Below are 20682 nucleotides of genomic sequence, written 5' to 3'. Positions count from 1 at the left end.
TTTCGAATTTTCTCCAAATACTAAGGTGCAAAACAAAGATCGTCACCTACAAAATTAATAAATCATTAAGTTTTTTTTTGCATTAGACTTATTAATTAGAGTAATTTGTGATACATTTTAATTTAAAAAGTTGAGAATAAAGTTTTGATTTTTTTTTATTTCCCGTCATCCCACCTCTCCTCATCCACGACTAAAGCCAGGTAAAAACGGCTTTTTGGAAGACTTTTTAGGACAGTTGGAAAAAAATCTTGCATGGTTAGGATTCTCATAAGAAAATGTATCGTACCGAAAAAAGTATGTACCGTCGTCAGGGGTGACATTAGGCATGGGGGTGAGATTGGGTCAAACAAATTTTTAGCAATTTTGTATGACTGTATCTCACCCACCAGACCCAATTTCACCCCTGATGACGGTATTCATTAAAATGTTTGCAATTGCTCATTGACTAATATGTTTATCACTGCCCACATCACTTTGTTCCAATAATTCTCCACGCATTTTCCACATCGTAGCTTGTGTGCTATCTTGTGACATATCCTATCTTTTTACAGCAGACGGGTCACAAGATAGCACACAAGCACTTGTGATATTTAACGACAGAAAGTATTTTCGCCGTTGAAGTTTTCAGTCATTCCAAGAGGAATATTTAACCAAGTCATAAAAAAGACGAGGGAGAGGGGGGGGGGGGGGTTATCTTGGTACACTAAGAAATCCAAAATACAGTATTAGTTTAGTACATTTGTTGAATTATTGAACATGAAGAAAAATCATACGGCGATTGCCATATCTAACTTTTTGATCCGATTCGTGAATAGAGTAGAGTAGATCCCCTTATGACTTTTTTTTAGAAACATGCAAATTTTGATCTTTCAAGCAAGTAGGAGCAAAATTTGCTATACACAGTCTGAAAGTACATTAAATTTTATGACAGAAACTGCATACGAGACTTTGGTCACACCCGTACAAAATTGTTCCTGAAGGGTTGAAATTCGAAAAATTCTTGAAAATAGTAAATGTTTTCTTTAGTTTGAACAGCAAAAAATGGGGGAGGGGTCAATCAAAATACCAAGAACAGTAAATTTAACAACTTTTAAATACCTTTCGAATGCAGCCAGAAGAATCAAATTTGGTTTGAAATTGGCTGAGTTATGCAAGTTTTAAGAGAAAAAAAATTGCGAATTTTGAAGTTTCAGCTACTAGAAATAACAAAAATGTCTGCACTCTCGAAGCCACCAAAAATTCAAATTCCATCCAATCTTGCTCAAAATTTGGGAAAGTATTTTTGAAGGTATGAGAAAAAATAGAAAAATACTAACACTACTGAAATTGAAATTTCATTTTTTGATTTTTGTCACACCTGGATCCACTGTGCGACGTAGAGGCACACGGAAAAACCGCGCTTGTGTCCCAATGTATCGCCACCGGTTCAATACAACCAATACAACGCAAGCCAAGATACTGGACCAGCCCTTCAAGTGATCATCTCTCCCTCTCTTGGAGATGATCTGGATCCACAACACAGCTGACACAGTTAAGAATCTAATTTTATGGTTGATTTTCATATTAAATCACATCCCAAACAGATATAGTTTCTGTTAAATCATTCTTACTGAATTTGTATTACCTTAGAATCATATTTTTTTTATGCTGCATTTTTGATTTCCGCAATGAGAAAAAGCAATAAATCACTCAAAAAATTAATTTCTCAAAATTCTTGGTTTTTGGCTATTTCTATAAGAGACTTGATTTTCAGTCTGCTAAATATTTCTACTTGAGAGATCGTCCAATTTTTCATAAGTTTGCCTTTAACAGCATTTCAATTCAAATCGTTATGTTAGTGATGTAGGCTTATTTACTATCCGAAGTATTACCGTCCAATTCACTACATTGGAAAAATCCTATTTTTAATTATGGGCAGTGTAATTTGTGAGGATTTTTGCAACATCTTAGGTCATTTCTACGCAAAAAAAATCCCAGGATTATCTTTAAATTTGACATATCATTTGTCTGTTAAATTTCCAATCACATTTTGATACAATGCCACGATTTCGAGTTACAAGAATACTTCAAATACGACCTACAACAATATTTAAATAACTTACGCCCTTCTCAAAAGCCATTCTCGAGTGCAACGGGCTCCATATACAGAAAAATACATAGCTTATATAAGTCAAGGATAACTACAAAGATGTCTACAAAGTGCCAATGAAATCGGAGAGGGTCGAAAAAGAAGTTAAGAAGTTTTTTTTAAAAAAATCCTGTTTTGGGCTGGAATTGGTCCATATTTTTTTAAAGGTCTTTAACATGTTTGAATTTAACTCGACAAACTGACAAACACCAGACATAATTTTGAAGAAACGCCCTCATCTAATAAACACCATAAAAAGAAGCAACGTTAAGTGAAATTCCAAAACGTACCACATTCTGCGACTTGGCTGGAAGATATGCAAATGAAGTATCTATCCTCCTTCTCCAGCTTCTGCTTCTGATCTGTCTGCTAGATTACACGTGTTCCTCCTCCAGTCTCAGACCATAGGCCTACGCCGACAGATTCCACACGGCGGAATCATCTCACGTACCAGATACCACCCCTCGATGCCACCCTTTGACACGATGTTATCCGTCCAAACTAAAGGACAAGTCTCGGGTGAGTTTTCAAACAGCCGTAAGAGCCACCGTGACCTCTGACACTAATTTTCGTTTTTCTCCAAAATTAAACAAAATTTCATTTAGTTTGAGTTTGGGGCACTTGATGGACGTGTAGATGAACAATCTCAAGCATTTTTGATATTGGTTTTTCGTAAGTAGGCTGAATACCGATGCAAAAAGGACTTTGTTTACCAATGGCTCTTACGGCTTTTTGAAAACTAATCCGAGAAGTCCTTCTTCATTAATGCCAGACTTGTTCCCTGCTTCCTGGCGGATGGTACAAATTGGTGGGCGTGCGAAGACCCGCACACCTCAACTAAGGTTAGGGGTTTGCCGTTCTTATTAAATTCCTGTCTGAGGGCGGGCACAACCACCTGGCACACAACTGTTGTCCCAAAGTGGTCCTCTTTGGGGACGTGACACTCACGTGGGCGCAACTCCCCTGATTGATTGGGACCGGCAATTACGTCCCCCACCCCTTAAGGTAGGCTACAATTGGCGATAATTAAATTCCTTTCACTTTCACAGGAAGTTGATGCGGTAATCACACGTCACACTTGCTCGCGAAGATCTTCTTTTGGGGTTGATTGCCTCTTCAAACTTCACTTGTTACAACTCACTCCCCAAGAAGCAAAAAAAACGAACGAAAAAAAAACCCCAACGTTGAACTTTCGAATTTTGCACCGTGCTGCAGCTCGCGCGCGAGTTTGAAAACCTGCGACCTTGCCCGCGGTGAATTCGAAACCGAACTAAAACCTTGCCGGCAATCGAACCCAAGATCTGGCCAAACTCAAGAGTCTGCAAACAGTCGCTTTTTGTTGTTGCTGCTGTTGTTTTATTATCGGTGAAATGAAAACAACGCTATCAAATTTCCTGTTGATTGCTGATATCTGAGTTATTATCAATTTGGTGGACGCAAGCAAGAGTCGTGCAAGCCGGATTCGGATCTACGCGAACTACGCGGAGTTGATGGGAAGACCTCAACTTTGATAAGATCTACTAACTATAGTGAGCTACTCGAAAAGGTATTTAATTTTCAAATAACTCACTTCAGGTAAAAGTTTCACGTGACAAACTCTGAGAGCCTCGGAAAAATCAAATCAAAATGCCACCCTGTTTATCAAACCAAATCGCGTGTTCCTCAGTCAACATTGTCCAAAAACAAACAATTGTGTCAATATTTATGGGGGAAGGGGGACGGTATGACAGTAGAGGTAAACCAACAACACTTGACACAGCAATATAAAGTGTACTCCCAAGCGATTAATCATCCACTACCTCAGAGGATTGAATTGGCAGCTCGGCATAAAAAAAACGAACACCTCAACACTGATACCGACACGTTGCCTGTTATCGTGACAGGAATATTGAGAACGGCGACCGTGACACTCGGCTATCGGCATCTGCGGCTGATAAGGTAGATTGAGGGTGGTATTTGTCATCCAATTCCAGATGGCTATTTGAGGGGTGGGTGGTAATTTATTGTGGGTGAACAGATAACGTTAGGCGTGAAGTGGTTTTGATAAACAGTTTTGGGTCTAAATTTGAGCATTGAATTGGTCATTTACTGAGAATGTGGACCCTTTAATCTGTACAATTTGAGCTTGGATTATGAAGATATTTAAACTTTTAGCCAGATTTTTTCACAAGGCAAGTTATGCTCCTCGTGAAACCTAACATTGTATTTCAATAAAACATAAATTTTGCAGAGAAAAAAAGGACTCCTCGATAAATAAATTATCAAAACTATTACTTACAAATCAGCATAACAGTTTACCTATTGTACTGCAATTATCAACCATAAAAGTACCTGAAATAGAAATAAAAAAGTGATTATTAAAACAATATTACAGAGCATTTTGGAATGTACAACAACGACAACCTTAAAACATGTTTTAAGGGGTGATATCAGTTGATCTTAGTAAACTTTAAGATGAAATAGTTGTTAATTCACTTTAACCCTTTCAGATCCAACTGAGCTTCTAGAGGGGCTCAAATCTGAAAATACTTCAAAAAGCAATTTTTAACCAATTTGGAATCATTAAAAGACATTGCAAAGTAGAACTCTAATTTTTAAGTATTGAATTTGATGATTTTCCAGCTCCCTCCGTGTACGCACGAGAGCATGCAGCTAGTGCTCAGTGCTCCATCGTTTTTTTCGATTTTTTCGCCGTAATTGATTGTGGTTACCCGCGAGTTTGCTCATGCAGCATGCCAAAGGCCGGCCGTGGCCGTGGCAGTTCGAGTGCGGCCTCGAAAAACCCGCGAAGTTCGTCTACCGGCCGTGTGCAAAAAGGCAAACAAACCAACGCCGTGTCGACCGCCATCGCGCAGGGGAGCGTGAGCGCAGAAGGAATCGACAAAAAGTTACTACACCCCGGATATGTTCCAAGATCACCAGTGCGAACCCGTTCGGGTACCTCCGGTGCCACGACCAGTGGCACATCAACATCCGCCAACATTCCCATCAGGAACGAGTTCCAGATGCTGAGCGACGACGAAGAAAACAACAACAACAACACCGACGGTAGCACCACTACCGACGACGACGACGATGATGGTCGTGCACGGAAAAAAGTGCCGACGCCAAAAAAGAATAATTCTCTAACGGAACGAAGACCACCTCCAATTTTTGTTTTGGACACGTTGGCGGACGATGTTGACGAGTTGCTGGAAGGCCTCGGATATTGTCTGAAAATCGGTAAGTCGGCAGTGCAAGTGATCACACTGAATAAAAAGAGCTTCGACCTGGTGTTTGAAGAATTGAAGCGTAGCAACTTCAACTTCTACACATTTAACCCCGAGAAGCCCCCTGTTAAGGTCGTCTTGCAGGGTTATCAAGACCGTCCGATCTCCGACCTGAAGGGTCACCTTTCGGACGCCGGAATAAAACCGCGGGAGATTAAAGTGCTCTCGCGCAAGACAACGGTAACAGGTACACACACACTGTACCTATTGTACTTCGACCGCGGCACCGTCAAGATCCAAGACCTGCGGCGGACTAAGACGTTGGACGGTTTTTGGGTAAACTGGCGGTTTTACACCAAGAACCCGACGGACGTAGCGCAATGCCACCGTTGCCAGAAATTCGGCCACGGCTCGCGGAACTGCAACCTCCGGCCCCGCTGCGTGAAGTGCGGTGAGTCACACCTCTCGGAGGCGTGCGCACTGCCACGAAATGCGGACTTGGGGGACAAGGCAGAACAAACCAAGCCGCGCGTAAAGTGCGCGAACTGTGACGGCAACCATACCGGCAATTACCGCGGATGCGTCGCGCGCAAGGCCTACCTCGAGAAGCAGGAAAAGAGAAAGAAGAAAGCAGCAGCGTCCCACTCTCCTCAGCGAAGTACGAGCGCAGCCGTTCCTGCAGCTGGACAGCTTACAGTTCCAGCGGAAAACTCAGCGTTCCCTCCTGGTTGGGGGCGTTCGTTCGCCAGCGTGGTCGCTGCCGGTAGCGGCAGTACGGCCCAGCAAGAAGTCACCGGGGAAGATCTCTTCACCCTGCCGGAGTTCTTTGCTCTCGCGGGGGAGATGATGACGCGGTTTCGGAGCTGCCGGAACAAGGCAGAACAATTCCTGGCCCTTGGGGAACTGATGATCAAACACATCTACAAAGGATAAATTACCTGTGATCTAGATATAAGCTTTCTCTTCCTCTATCCCCTTTCCTTTGCAATTTCTGTAAGTTTTTTTAATAGTTTTTTCTTACTCTTGCTAGTGCCTTAGTTAAAGAAATAATTGTTCCTAAATGGATTATGATGCAACACACAGCTGTAAGGAACTCCAAAACTCTGTTATGCACTTCAAAATAACTCATTGTATCTTGATTATTCACCAATAAAACCGAATTGAATTGAATTGAATTGAATTTGATGATTTTACTTGTTTTATGTGACTTTGCCTATATTTTGGACAAAAAGGTGGGGTCAACTAAGGTCGTATTTTTAACTGGAATTCCTTTCTTTTTACGTCAAAATAAATATACAGCCCAGGCTCGATTATCCGAAAGTTTGTATGGGTCTTCGGATAATCGAATCATGAACAAAAAAAGTTTTTCGTATTTTACTTATTTTTTACTTCAAATTCGGGTTCTGCGACCCCATTTGAATGGCTGATGATTTTTTTTATATTACATCACCACCATTTTGGCCGCCATCTTGGATTTAAAAATTCTTAATCACGTTAAAATAGTTTAGAGATTCTCCTTAAGCTCGACAATCAATATCCAAAGTTTCGATTATCCGAAGTGAAATTTTGCCAAGTCCTTCGGATAATCGAGTCTGGACTGTACAGTAATTTTTTATTTGTAGATTTTGTAGATTGTGTTTTGGCACTTAGTTGTGTCTCAAGTCACTAATGTGAAAAAAAAACTTAAAAAGCGAAATAGTTTCTGAACAATATTTTTGAAAAGCAATTGGGCAAGTTGGAGTTTGTAAAATAGGAATTAAACTACCATTAAATATAAAAAAAATATTATTAAATTTGGATCTTGATAACCGTAAACCAAGGAGCCACTGATATGACATAATTATTTTCAATGATACCCAAACGTTAAGTTAAGATTTGAACCGGGGATACTTTTAAGTAGCCATTGTGTTTTTTTATCATTTCAGCCTGAAAGTCTGCATATCAAATTCATTACCTACGTCAAATTAACTATTAGGTCATTGGTTTGTCACTTTAATTTGTAGAAATCACTATTAATTGTCTGTTTTACTAAGTTTGTAAAGTAAAGGTTAGGTTAAGTAAATTAAGAGTTCAAATTTGATAAAAATCATTCGAAATTTATTAATTAATAAAAATATAAAATTTTATTGTCACCAACCCCAATTTTGCAGTAATAACCAACAATTTTTTAAAAATACTGTTAAAACTGTTTCATTGAAAATGAATGAATCTGAAAATATTTTTTGAATTCTGTTTCAATAACAATTAAAACTTATAACTTGAAAAATAATCCAAACTGCTCTTAGTGGAAAATTGTCTAAAGAATCCGATGATGCAGTAAGTTTTCCGATTCGAACTTATTATCATTGAGAAAAACATGACACTTCGGAAATATTAAAATAATGCTTTTTGTCAATGTTTCCTTAGTTATTGTTAACTAACTTTTAAAATATTTCAAAATTTGTCGAAAGCAACTTCTTGAGGTACCGTCAACAGGGGTGACATTAGGTCTGGGGGTTGAGATTGGATCATACAAATTTCTGCATTTTTGTATGATGCACCAAATTAATCTTTTTGTATAAATAAAATAATATAAATTTACTAAGAAAAAACGTTACTTAATCCACCTTTAGGTGGTTGGTGCCTTCCTCACATTCATAAAGTGAATGCACTACACAGCCTCAAAAAAGTATATCAATAACACTTATTTTTATCAAAATATCTGAGATCCAGCCTAAAAAAAACTGTATTAAAAACACTAAAGTACATATAACTTTTGATAGGGTTGTCAGATTTTCAATCTTTTGGACTCTTTGGAAAGATCTCTTGATTATCCATCCAACGATAGGTCGCATGGTAGATCCGGACAACGTTTTCATCAAAATATGCGAGATCCGGCCTCTAAAAAGTGTATAAATAACACTTAAGTGGTTATAACTTTTGATAAGGTTGTTCGATCTTCAACGTTTTGGGCTCGTTGGAAAGGTATTTTTAATACCTTTCTAAAAATGTATAGCATGACGGGGTTTCTTTCAAAAACCACCCTTTTTACAATCTTCCGAACTTTTGTTAAAATCGTTTTTTAAGCATAACTTTTGGAGTACTTTTCTAAACTTCATAATATCAACTAGGGTCTTGTGGGACCCCAAGACGGATCGAATGAGACCAAAACGGTCCAAATCGGTTTAGCCAGTCCGGACATAATCGTGTGCATATTTTTCGGGGCACGGACTTACAGACATACACACGCACAGACATTTGCTCAGAATTAGATTCTGAGTCAAAAGGTATACGTGAAGGTAGGTCTACGAGGTCGAATAAAGAAGTTCATTTTCCGAGTGATTTTAAAGCCTTTCCTCATTGAGGTGAGGAAGGCAAAAAATAGAAAATAACATAAATCTATTAATATTTGCACCCCTCAGCTACCAACGACAAAAATTAAAGTATGATAAAATTCTTTTCCCGTTATTATAGTTAAACCACTGTCAAAAAAAAACAGAAGGAATAATCATTGCTCATTGAAGCTCGAGAAAAAGGGGGAGTATTCATATAAATCATATAAATTCCCTCTTTTCCTCGAGCTTGGGAGTTTAGGTGATAAAGTAATTTGATTCGAGGATTAAAAAAATAATAATAATAGAGAAAATCAAATTTTGAATAAAAAAAATGATTATTTTGTTGATATATTTGTGTGAATTGCTTTTTTAGTTTAGATTGATATTTTTTGGCAAAATAAAAAAATAGAGAAAAATAAATGAATGCGTTCAAATTTCAAAGTCTCCGTTGTAAGTACAAAAGATAGATTCTCGTTACGATACAAAAATGTTATTTCAATTACTTTTGTTTTTGAAGAGCAGGTTTGAAAATATTTTTTTCTAGGACTCGATGTTATCTTCAAGTTGGCTAAAGACCAAAAATCGATTAGAATACCTTATTTTTTAAAATAATATTTAAAGGCATTAATGTTTAGGAAACATCCAAAAATGTTAAGTAATTGGAAATTATATTTTGAGATTTTCCAATAAGTTTGCTGAAAATTGTTGACTAAGATACCAAACATCCTAATGTATATTTTAATATGGTGAGAATTTACATATTTTTATATAAAAAAAAATTCCTTGTCCACGGTTGAGGTCAAAAAGGGAGGGGACAAAATTAAAAAAAAAAACTAAGAATGTAGGAGCAATAAGTATTACAAAATGCTACAAAAATAAAAAAATATATGTTACCGTCAAACATTTGCTCTTTTTATGGATACATAAAAATACTATTTTCTCTAAGGTTTGTTTAAATTTTAAAAGTTCGAATTTGATTTTAAATGCCATAAATCACATTAAACAATACATTCTATATAGAGGAAATTATCATATGTTCGGCAAGTTTTTGGTCCTATTTCCATCAAATTCGTTGTATCCCTTTTTAGATTATTCGATAGTAGTGGAAACGCAGTTTGAAAGTTGCAACAATTGATCGCCAAAGTGCTTGTATGCCAACTTTAAGTTTTCGGTGAATTGTTCACAGATGATTGTACTTTTGTTTTTCTTATAAAAAAATGTATATTTAAAGCAATAATTATATTGTTTTTCACCTGATTTTTTGGAAAGCTGTTGAAAGAAGAAGGGAGGCAAAATTTTCAAATAAAATTGGCTTCGGCCTTAGTAAAAAACTATTTCTGAAATTAAGAATAGGCAACACGCGTTTCAGAGTAAAATCAGTCACAAGAATATCCAAAACGACTCAATCATGGACCTTTTTTTAAATCTAGCGCTGAAAAAAAAGACTGCTTTACAAAATGTTCACTACCCATATTACTTACTGTAAGTAACACCTCTCAGATAATGAAAAAGTCACAACAACAAAATTTTCTTTCACTCTTTTTTTCCTATATAATTGTGATCTAGTATAGAAAGCTTATTTAAAAAAACTCACTCTCAGACTATCAGACCCTCATTTTACCCCCCCTTAACTTTCATTCATAGTCTGCTACACCCAGCTCATTTGCACGCGTGAACCCGTGTAAAATTACGGGACCCGATTGTAACACAGACGACGACGACTCCACCCTCCCCTTCACCGAGCTTTGCCTAATCATAGTCTTTCACCGGTGAGACGCCAGACGGCCGGGTTGCCATCCACTAAAGGTTTTTTTTATCGAATGATGAATAAAAAGAAGGAAAGAAAAAAACCTCCATTGATGCGGACATTCAGCCGGTGCTAATCATGGGGTTTGCAGGGAAATCCTACCCACCTTGATGGTCGAAATGAAGGCACGACGACGATTTGCTAACCCAGATATGCAATTACCACGAGAGGGGGGAAGTGGTGCTAGTTTTGTTTATTTTGAACGTGGTATTTTTGCACACCCAAGTGCATTTAGAAAGAATGAGCCCGATGTAGACATTCACCGGCTTTTTTTGAAAGTCACATCTCGTGGAAAATTTTGGTGAGAAAGTAAAATAATTAGGGAGGTTCTCTCAAAATTAAAAAAAAGACATTTTAGAACATTTAAAAAAGCACCAATGTTGAAATAAAATCACGAAACAAGATTTCGTACCTTATTTGAAAAAAATGTAAGGAATGATGAACTTCAACTAAAAACAACCCTAGAAAGTGATTGGCGCGCAAACGAATTAAGCATAATTTGAGAGGCCCTCGGAACTAGCGCTAAACTGTATTTTGGCACTATCCAGCAGAGTTGCAAACCCGGACAGAACAGACGTTTAGTTGCCGTTACATGCGCGCAAATTAAGCGTGTAATCAGCGGTTTGGAGCAAGAGTGTGAAAAATCGCACCCCGCCAGAAGCATGAATGATGAGTCCAAATGAGTTCTGAGAAGAGTTGGAAATTCGCAGACAGTTAGGATTTAGCATGGGTTCTGGTGATGATGATGACTGATTGGAGTGAAGTGTGGATCAAGTGGGATTTCATGCAGATAATAGAGCCAAATCGGAACATTTGATGTGTCAAACACGACATAGAGTAAAAACATAACGGATTAATATTCCGTTATTTGAATGGATGATTCAGAGCAAAAAAATGGTAGGTAAAGCCCCTAAAATTTTAAAAATATAATCATAAGAGATTCGCAATAAACATATACCGTAAACCGGGGTGACTTTGATAGGATTTCAATTTGTTTTTAGAATATTTTCCAACAGGTAAGGTTTTTCTCAAGATTATTATTTTTAAAACAAGTACTGGGGTAGACCACACAAAGTCTATGCACTATTTCGGAAAAAAAGTTTTTTCAATAATGTTTAGAAAAATAGTTACGTTAAAAATTCTTAGTTTTAATTCCGGGGAGACTTTGATAGTCATAGTTTTTCTTGTTAAAATCATATTTAAGATGTTCAAACTTAATTTGTACGCTAAATGTACCATCACTAAAGTAGCTGATATTGTTTTTAAGAAAAAAAATCAATGTGTATATTTAGTTAACGAAGCTTTTTAGCAAAATACATATAAATTTTAGGTAAAATTGTTAAAAAGTCGGAATTTTGCCTGAAATTTGTTAAAAATAGTTTTGTTTATAAAATTCTCGATTTATATTGCATTTTATACTGAACTCGAAGCACGAATCACAAGTTTTCACTTTTTACATGAAATTAGTTCAACTGAAATTGCCTATAAATTTGGAGATATTTTTGAATTGTGTTTCAAAAACACATATTATTTATTATTTACAAACTTTTTTAACCTTCTCTTAGTGAAAAATTGTCCAAAGAATCCGAAAATGCATTTCGTTTTCCGATTAAAAATCATGTTCATTGAGAAAATCATGACACTTTGAGAAATTTAAAATAATGACTTTCATCAACATTTTCTTAACTATAGTTAACTAACTTTTTAAACTTGTCAACATTTTATGAAAAGTTCTTCTTGAGGAACTTTGAACACTTCTCTACCACGGTCAGTATGTTTCTAAACCATTTCTTACGTATTTTAATTCTGGAGTTTTTTTTTGAAAAGGTCCTATAAACAAAATTTCAAATTTTTGCTTTTTGGGTGTTTTTAGAACCGCCTTGAGTCAGGGATTTTCAAAAACACCCAAAAAGCAAAAAATGAAAATTTTGTTTGTAGGACCTTTTCTAAAAAAACTCCAGAATTGTACTATTCATTTTGCGGAAAAATCGCAAACCTATCAAAGTCACCCCGGCTATCAAAGTCACCCCGTTTTACGGTACCAGAAAAAAAAACTCAGCAAGTAAAGAACAGAAAAGTACTTAATACTTAAGAATAAAACGAAATAAAGCATAAAACGAGAAAAGGTAAATTTTGTAAACATTTTTTTTTTCCATGCAAGTCTTCATGCAAAGAATTTTCTGATCGATTTAGTGTCTTCGGCAAAGTTGTAGGCATTTTTTTTTTGGCCTTCTACTGCCCAGTTTTTTTCGATTTTTTTTATTTGTCCTAGTTCAGGAGCACTAGCGTGCACAGGGTGGGGCAACATGGGGCAACTGAAATTTGCTCTAATTTTAGTCAGGGGGCGTCCATAAACGACGAACTTTTTAGATTTGGCTCAAAATAGGCAAAGTTACTTTGGAAAATATCGAAATCTGGACAATATTTTTTATCATTTTTTTTAAAGTATAATGGAATTGGCAATCGAAAAGTACTTTGCAATATTTTTGATAAAATGTTCCGTTTATAAGTTTTATGTAAAAAATTTCGATTTCCCTTATTTTGCGGTTTATAAATACTCTTTCAATTTTAAAAAAATATTTTTGAAGAGCTTAGAAAATTCTATAAAATTTTTTCTGAAACTTTGAAAATCGGGCAAATAGTTTCTGAGATACAGCCTCACAATGAATTCGAATCGATGAAAATGATATTTTTTAAGTGTCACCTAATTAGATTGTAATTTTTCGCTGGCGATATCTCTAAAAAATATAATTTAGTCTAAATTATGAAATTAGAAAAATTATCAAAAGTTTCATTTTTCAACATTAAAAATTAAACCAATAGATTCCGAGATATCGCCAGTTGATAATGAAAGGCTAATTAGGCGGCACAAGAAAACATATTTTTTATCGATATCTCAGAAAGCAACTGTCCAATTTTCAATGCTCCAGAGAGAAAATTGCAGGAAATTTTAAAATAAAAAAATGCAGGAAATTTTAAAAAATATTTTTCAGTTGTGGCTTTCCCTCATATAGTATTTAAAAACCCAAAAAACGTTACATTTTCCAAAAATCATAAAAGTGCACGTATCAAACATTCGGTAAAGTACTTTTCGATAGGAAATTTGATTTATCCTTAAATAATTTTTTTGTCACCTCTCTTTTTTTATTCATAAACTAGGGAAACATATTTTGCTCACATTTTGCTCAAGTGATGTCTTTTTGTGCCCCATAAAACATAAATATACAGCAATTCCCCACGAAAACAGCATGATTCGAAAGAAAGTTCTCCGATCGAGCTCAATTTTTTTCTGGGGGATCCTTGGCCGAAATAATTGAGCCCGATCGGAGAACTTATTTTTCAAATCATGCTGTTTTCGTGGGGAATTGCTGTATATGAGTAATTCTCGCTGAAAGTGGACCACTATTTACACAAGGTGCTCAAAAATCAAAAGCAATGTACTTTTCCAATAGCCCCCACCAAGTTATGAATGAAACCATGTTTGGTTGGTTAAATTTGTCCTCACCTCGGCGCCACGAAGCTAACACATTTTTTTTAATTGGTAATTTTGTGACTTAGACGCGTCCACAAAATTGCTCATAACTTTGCAAAACTTCAACGAACCCTTGATGTTTAGGGGTGTTTTGGAAAGGAAATGAGCAGAGCTTTCGAATGCACTTGTCAGAAAAATACCGTTCCATACATTTTTTAGCCACAAATCACCAATGTATTTTTAAAAGTCATTTTTGAAGGCCGGCGCCCCGCTTTATCGAAAAACTGACAAATCCATTCGAAAGCTGAGACGATTTCACATAAAGGACCAATAAATCTAAGGTGTATGTTCCTCCTATCTTTTTTAATCTAATTTTGATTCTGCGAGCGCAGCGCTCCGTTCGCATTTCGGGCGCCCAAAATGTTGCAATTTGCTTGCCCCATTTTAAGGCTTTGTCAAAAAATATAGGTGCTCACTTTTTAAATGATAGTTTATTGTTCAAGGATCAAAATGCACTTTCGATAATTGACCAATATTTATGTTTTTGGGTTCTTCAAGGCAACTTAATGTCGAAAAATAGTTTTTTTTTTTACTTTTTTTGTAAAATGCTCACTTACAATTGGGTGGACTTTTTTTCAGTAGAACTAATGAATGTAGCATGTAGGAAATTTCACCACGGAAATTTTTCTCTAAGAGAAAACGTAATTTTGATACTCCAGTGCCAAGATATTTTAGTTTAAGTGAGAAAAAAGTGCCAATTTTACAAATTTCTCAGAATTAACAAGCACGGTCTATTATTTACATGCGGCATATGTTTTGGAGGCCAGAGTATGTTTTCTTATAGTTATTTTGGTCGCTGAATTCGGATCTGGAATCAAAATTTAGATTAACAGTTAAATTTGGAGCCACGCCCAAAAGTTATTTGCGGTAATATGCTGTAGTTTTAATCGCTATACTCAAAAAAATGAGTTCGCGTAAACGTGAACAGAGTTCATGCCACCGGGAACCAGGAAGAAAACTGTTCAACTTTTATAGTGCATTGCACCATGAAAGAGAACAGTTTTCTTCCTGGTTCCCGTTGGCATGAACTCTGTTCACGTTTACGCGAACTCATTTTTTGAGTGTATTTCATCTTTCGCTCACCTTTAATTGATATTTTACTTACGGATTTTTTTATGGAGATTGTTTTTTTCAACTTCTGATTGTTTTGAGAGGCCTCGTGGCGCGGTGGTTAGCGGCTTCGGCTGCCGATCCCTAAGTGGCTATGGGGAATACATGCAAATAATATTTGAGCGTGGCTAAAATATCACTGTTCACTGTTAATCTAAATTTTGATTCCAGATCCGAATTCAGCGACCAAAAAAACTATAAGAAAACATACTCTGGCCTCCAAAACATATGCCGCATGTAAATAATAGACCGTGCTTGTTAATTTTAAAAATTTTGTAAAATTGGCACTTTTTTTCTCACTTAAACTAAAATATCTTGGCACTGGAGTATCAAAATTACGTTTTCTCTTAGAGAAAAATTTCCGTGGTGAAATTTCCTACATGCTACATTCATTAGTTCTACTGAAAAAAAGTCCACCCAATTGTAAGTGAGCATTTTACAAAAAAAAAAGTAAAAAAAAACTATTTTTCGACATTAAGTTGCCTTGAAGAACCCAAAAACATAAATATTGGTCATTTATCGAAAGTGCATTTTGATCCTTGGACAATAAACTATCATTTAAAAAGTGAGCACCTATATTTTTTGACAAAAACTTAAAATGGGGCAAGCAAATTGCAACATTTTGGGTGCCCGAAATGCGAACGGAGCGCTGCGCTCGCAGAATCAAAATTAGATTAAAAAAGATAGGAGGAACATACACCTTAGATTTATTGGTCCTTTATGTGAAATCGTCTCAGCTTTCGAATGGATTTGTCAGTTTTTCGATAAAGCGGGGCGCCGGCCTTCAAAAATGACTTTTAAAAATACATTGGTGATTTGTGGCTAAAAAATGTATGGAACGGTATTTTTCTGACAAGTGCATTCGAAAGCTCTGCTCATTTCCTTTCCAAAACACCCCTAAACATCAAGGGTTCGTTGAAGTTTTGCAAAGTTATGAGCAATTTTGTGGACGCGTCTAAGTCACAAAATTACCAATTAAAAAAAATGTGTTAGCTTCGTGGCGCCGAGGTGAGGACAAATTTAACCAACCAAACATGGTTTCATTCATAACTTGGTGGGGGCTATTGGAAAAGTACATTGCTTTTGATTTTTGAGCACCTTGTGTAAATAGTGGTCCACTTTCAGCGAGAATTACTCATATATATAAAAAAAAATACGTAATTTGGGGATCCAACTTTTGATGAAAAAAGTTAAGGGAGAAACGGGTACATAGTCCTAATTATACAATAGATACAATGTTGCCAAAGACATATCGATCAGAAAATTTTTCATTTTCATATATATCTACTTATACATTTAGTATGACCAGCCCGCAAAATTGTATGAAGACTTGTATGGAAAAACTAATGATGCAAAATTGCTTCTTTTGAAACAGGGAATGTATGGACAATGCTTCAAATGAAAAAAATACAAATACTAAAATCGTGAAATAACTTGCGAATATCTAGATATCTTCTCAACTTGAAACGTATCTTCAGTGAAACCAGAGCTAAAAACAATACTAATTCTCACTTCTCACAATCACACCCTAATCAGCGCCCATGTGGGCTGCCCAGTCTTAATCCATGCTTTCTACCGTGGGCTAATTAGAGCGCTTCAAGTGTCCGTTGGTTCGACCGTTGGATCTGCCTGCCTGCCCGATGTTTGTATCTGATGGCAGCGAAGCACATCGAACCAAACACACACACACACACACACACACACACACACACACACACCACTCCGCTCAAAGATCTAGCCCACATTTAGTCCGTCATCAAGCTGCCTGGCTGCGCGCAAAGATAACGAGTGAAAAGTCGGTATTTAATCAAGGGTTTTGTGTTTGCTTTGCTTTAGCCACCCTCGCCTTGATTACTCCCTTCGACACCTCCCGGCAGTGGTGGGTGGAACCCCCCGTTCAACGGTACAAATCATGGTCACTTTTCGCCTCACCACCGTATCGAATGGGTCAAAATTTAGCCTTACATTCCATATTTGTGAAAACTTTGTGGGACACTAAACAAATAGCGAAAACAAAAAACGAGTAGCACTAATTAGTCCGGTGCGAATTACTTTCCGGTGAGTCTCTACGAGACACAACCAGCCAACTTTCCTTGACCTCAACTTTCTGGGGCATAAACAAAGTAGCGGCAAAAAAGAAGAGAGATGTTTATTAAAACTTGAGTTGCTGTTGGTCACCGTGAACCCCCTGAAGGTGAACGAAATGGAAAATAAAAACATTGGCGCGGTGGAAATTTGCGATGGCTAACGGTTGATATTGAAACCAAGTGTCATTGAGACGTGGAGCACAGGGTTTGAAGTCTAGGCTGTGATTGGATATTTACTTTGGCCGTGAAATATAAATATGGTTAACTTTTTCCAATCATTGTGGTTAAAGAGTGGTAACCCGAGCATGGGTAAATAACAAGAAAAATGCGTAATAATACCTTTCTCTGGTATCAATACCAAATTTTGGTATTCCTGGATCCTTTAAAATTTGTCTTAAGGATTATGTAAGAGCAAAATGTGGTATCTTACCAATTGAAGGTATTGTTATGATTTTGCAAAATTCCAGAATTTGTCAATGGTCGAACACCACATTTTGGTATTCTTTTGGTATTACAGTGTTTTATAAAATTCCTCTGAAACCATGGGAAAATGTTGACCAATTTAGACAAAATAATTAATTTTGCGCTAAAATGATGTCTCAAAGCGAATGCTTTCATTGAAAACCGGAAATTTCAAACTTGATTTTAAACATTTTTGATATACCCCCTGAAGAAATGACTTGAAAATGTGGAAAACTTTCTAAGTCAGCATGGCACATTTTGCTATTAAAGTGTTTTGTCAAATTCCCCTGAAACTATGGGAATCTTTTTATAAATTTTGACGAGATAATTAATTTGCGCTAAAATTACTTGAAACCCAAAAATGTTGAAGCTGATTTTCAATTTTTTTTATATACTCACTATGATTTTATTTAAAAACGTTGAAATTTCTCTAAGCTGGGATAACCAAATACTTAGAAAAACGAGTTAATCGACAGATTATTGAATTTTGGTGAATTTCAATCCAGTTTCATTTTGTTAACACTTATTGTTCAATCTTGTTATTTTTCAGAATCTTCAAGAATTTCAAGCACAGGCCGTTCATTAATGACAAATGCATTCGATGTGGTGAAGAATATCACTAAGAACAACATGGAATCATCAGGTGAGTAGATTTGGCTGTTGCATATGGATCATTTCCGTTTTTTCACTAACTGCAACTGCTGCACTAAAAAATGGCATGAAAATACCAAATTTTGGTATTACTTGTGCAAATAACAGGGACCAAAATGTGCCCTTGGTTTCCCAGTAATAGATGGTAAAATACCATAAAATCATACCAAAATCATGTATGTGGACGACCACAGGAATACCAAAATCTGATTTTCCAAGGGCGCGGGAATACTTAAAAATAAAACCATGGCAATACCAAGTTTTGGTATTCAAGCAATGTTCAAAAATCCAGAAGACCTAAACTTGGTATTGAAATGGTTTTATTTTGAGGTATTATTTTACCCTTGGAATAACATGGTTTGGTATTGTTGTGTCCTTCCACATACAAGACTTTGGTATGATTTCATGGTATTTTACCATCTATTACTGGGCAACCAAGGGCACATTTTGGTCCCTGTTATTTGCCCAAGTAATACCAAAATTTGGTATTCCCGTGTTATTTACCCCTGCTCGGGAAGGGGTGCATTAAAGGCGTATCTTTGGAAAACCCGAAAATTTTATTTACAGATTCGAGCTTGATTTATCAAAATTTACTAAATTCTATAAAATCAAACAAGCAAAACAGATAAATTGTTTCAAATAGGAGTATCAATAATTAGATATCTTTAAAATATAATAACTTAAGTATGTTGAAGTAAGTGAAAATATATGGGAAATATGACGACAATTTTTACAAAACTCATGGGCATCTAAAATCCATTTCTGAACTAGATAGATTACTTGCCATCGTCTTATACATACAGTCCAGACTCTAATATCCTTGGACAATTGTGTCTAATTTTTGATTGTCGAGCTTTGGAATAATCCCCAAACTATTCCAAAGTGATTTAGAACTTGTAAATCCAAGATGACGGCTAAAATGACGGTGATAAAATATTCAGAAAATGCGTTTGGTAATTTTTAAGGTAATCAACCATTAAAATTTGACAAAAATGAGGTCTCAAAATTCAAATTTAATCTTGAAAGTTAGAAAATAAAGACATGGTCAAAAAAATTGCTTGATCGTGATTCGATTATTCGAAGTCCCATACAAACCATCGGATAATCGAACATCGGATTCTCGAGTCTGGACTGCATTCTGCAAAGGGATGTGCGACAAAAGGTCAAAGGACATATGGTTGAATGAACAAAAGGTCGAATGCCAAAAGGTCGAATGTGTAAAAAGTAAAACAACATTCTGTAATATTTTGTGAATTTTCTAACAAATAATAAACGTATTTTAACATGTGCAGAAAAAGTCAGGCATTTTAATACTGTTTAAAAAAAATTCTTGCAAACAAATCCGTTTTTTGTAAGTTTTTGCAAATAAATAGCATAACTATTAAACATTTTTTTCTTTCCATAAAAAAGTAGTTTTGCAATAATATTGTGAGTTATTACATTATTTTAAAGATAAGCAGTTTTTTTTTTAAAGGAAAAAGGCTAACTTCTTAAAATATTTTAAGAGATTTTCCATTATGTAGAAACAGCTGCCTCTTGATGGCGTAAGTTTTTTTTTTAAGTTTTTCAATTCTTTCAAACATGACAAAATTTCGACATTTAAAATATGTTGTATTTTTTCTATTTTTAAAAACAACTGTTTTTTGACATGTCGTTTGTGAGTCTTTCCATTCTCTCAATCAAAAGCAGTTCTCTGAAAAAAGCCTGACCTCAGAATATGTTTAGTTCATTCTTTAAAAAAAAAAACCTATTCCTAATCGAACTAAAAAAACAGTTTTTAATTCCATTATTTTAAACATGAGCAGTTAAAAAAAAGTCGCACTTCTAAGCATTTTGAGAGTTTTTTAATTCCTTAAAAACTAACTTTTCTTGCTTGTTGCAATATTTTTGTGAGTTTTTCAATTCTTGCGAATAGAGCGTTTTTTTTAATTTCCTACTTCTAAAATATATTTTTTTTCGTTCTATTTTTGTGAGTTTTATTAATTTTTTTTAAACATAAGAATTTCTTGCAAATGAAAGACGTTCTTCTTAAATATTTTGTGCGTTTTTCATTATTTAAAAACAATTTAATCTCGTTGGTTGGAATAGTTTTGAGCCATTTTCCATTCTTTCAAACATAAGCAGTTAAGAACACAGCAAAAATCCGATGGTAAAATCGCATGCAAAAGCATGCACATCACCTTCGTCAAAATAACCACTTATAATAACACACTGCATCTAATCTAATCTAATAACACACTGCATGTACAATTTTTGCAAACACAAAAAAAAAATTGCAGCCGACGGGACTCAAACCCAGCACCAACATTAAGGACTGGCGCCTTAGCCCACTCGGCCATCAGAACGGATTTACTGATGGGCTACATATTTCAGGTTGTAAAA

At 35.8% G+C, this 20682-nt stretch overlaps 1 protein-coding gene across 11 annotated transcripts in view; it reads right to left on the bottom strand.

Moving 5' to 3' along the window:
• Positions 1-20682, bottom strand: part of LOC120421728 (myosin-IIIb-like) — a 330131-nt gene that overhangs the window by 243077 nt on the left and 66372 nt on the right. For 2 of the 11 annotated variants that reach the window (XM_052709037.1, XM_052709034.1), the window contains exon 1: positions 2419-3389. The exons of 1 other annotated variant lie outside the window; for it this stretch is intronic. In XM_052709037.1, the coding sequence (XP_052564997.1) occupies positions 2419-2423 (5 nt within the window). In that variant the 5' untranslated portion in view covers positions 2424-3389. Of the gene's footprint in view, positions 1-2418; positions 3390-20682 lie in introns of those variants that run through there. 8 more of the 11 variants (XM_052709035.1, XM_052709036.1, XM_052709033.1 and 5 more) reach the window with 6 other exon arrangements.

The sequence above is a fragment of the Culex pipiens genome, chromosome 2 (assembly GCF_016801865.2).
Source record: "Culex pipiens pallens isolate TS chromosome 2, TS_CPP_V2, whole genome shotgun sequence".
NCBI lineage: Eukaryota > Metazoa > Arthropoda > Insecta > Diptera > Culicidae > Culex > Culex pipiens.
The sequence above is the reverse complement of the archived record's forward strand: the minus strand, read 5'-3'. Positions and strand labels throughout refer to the sequence as shown.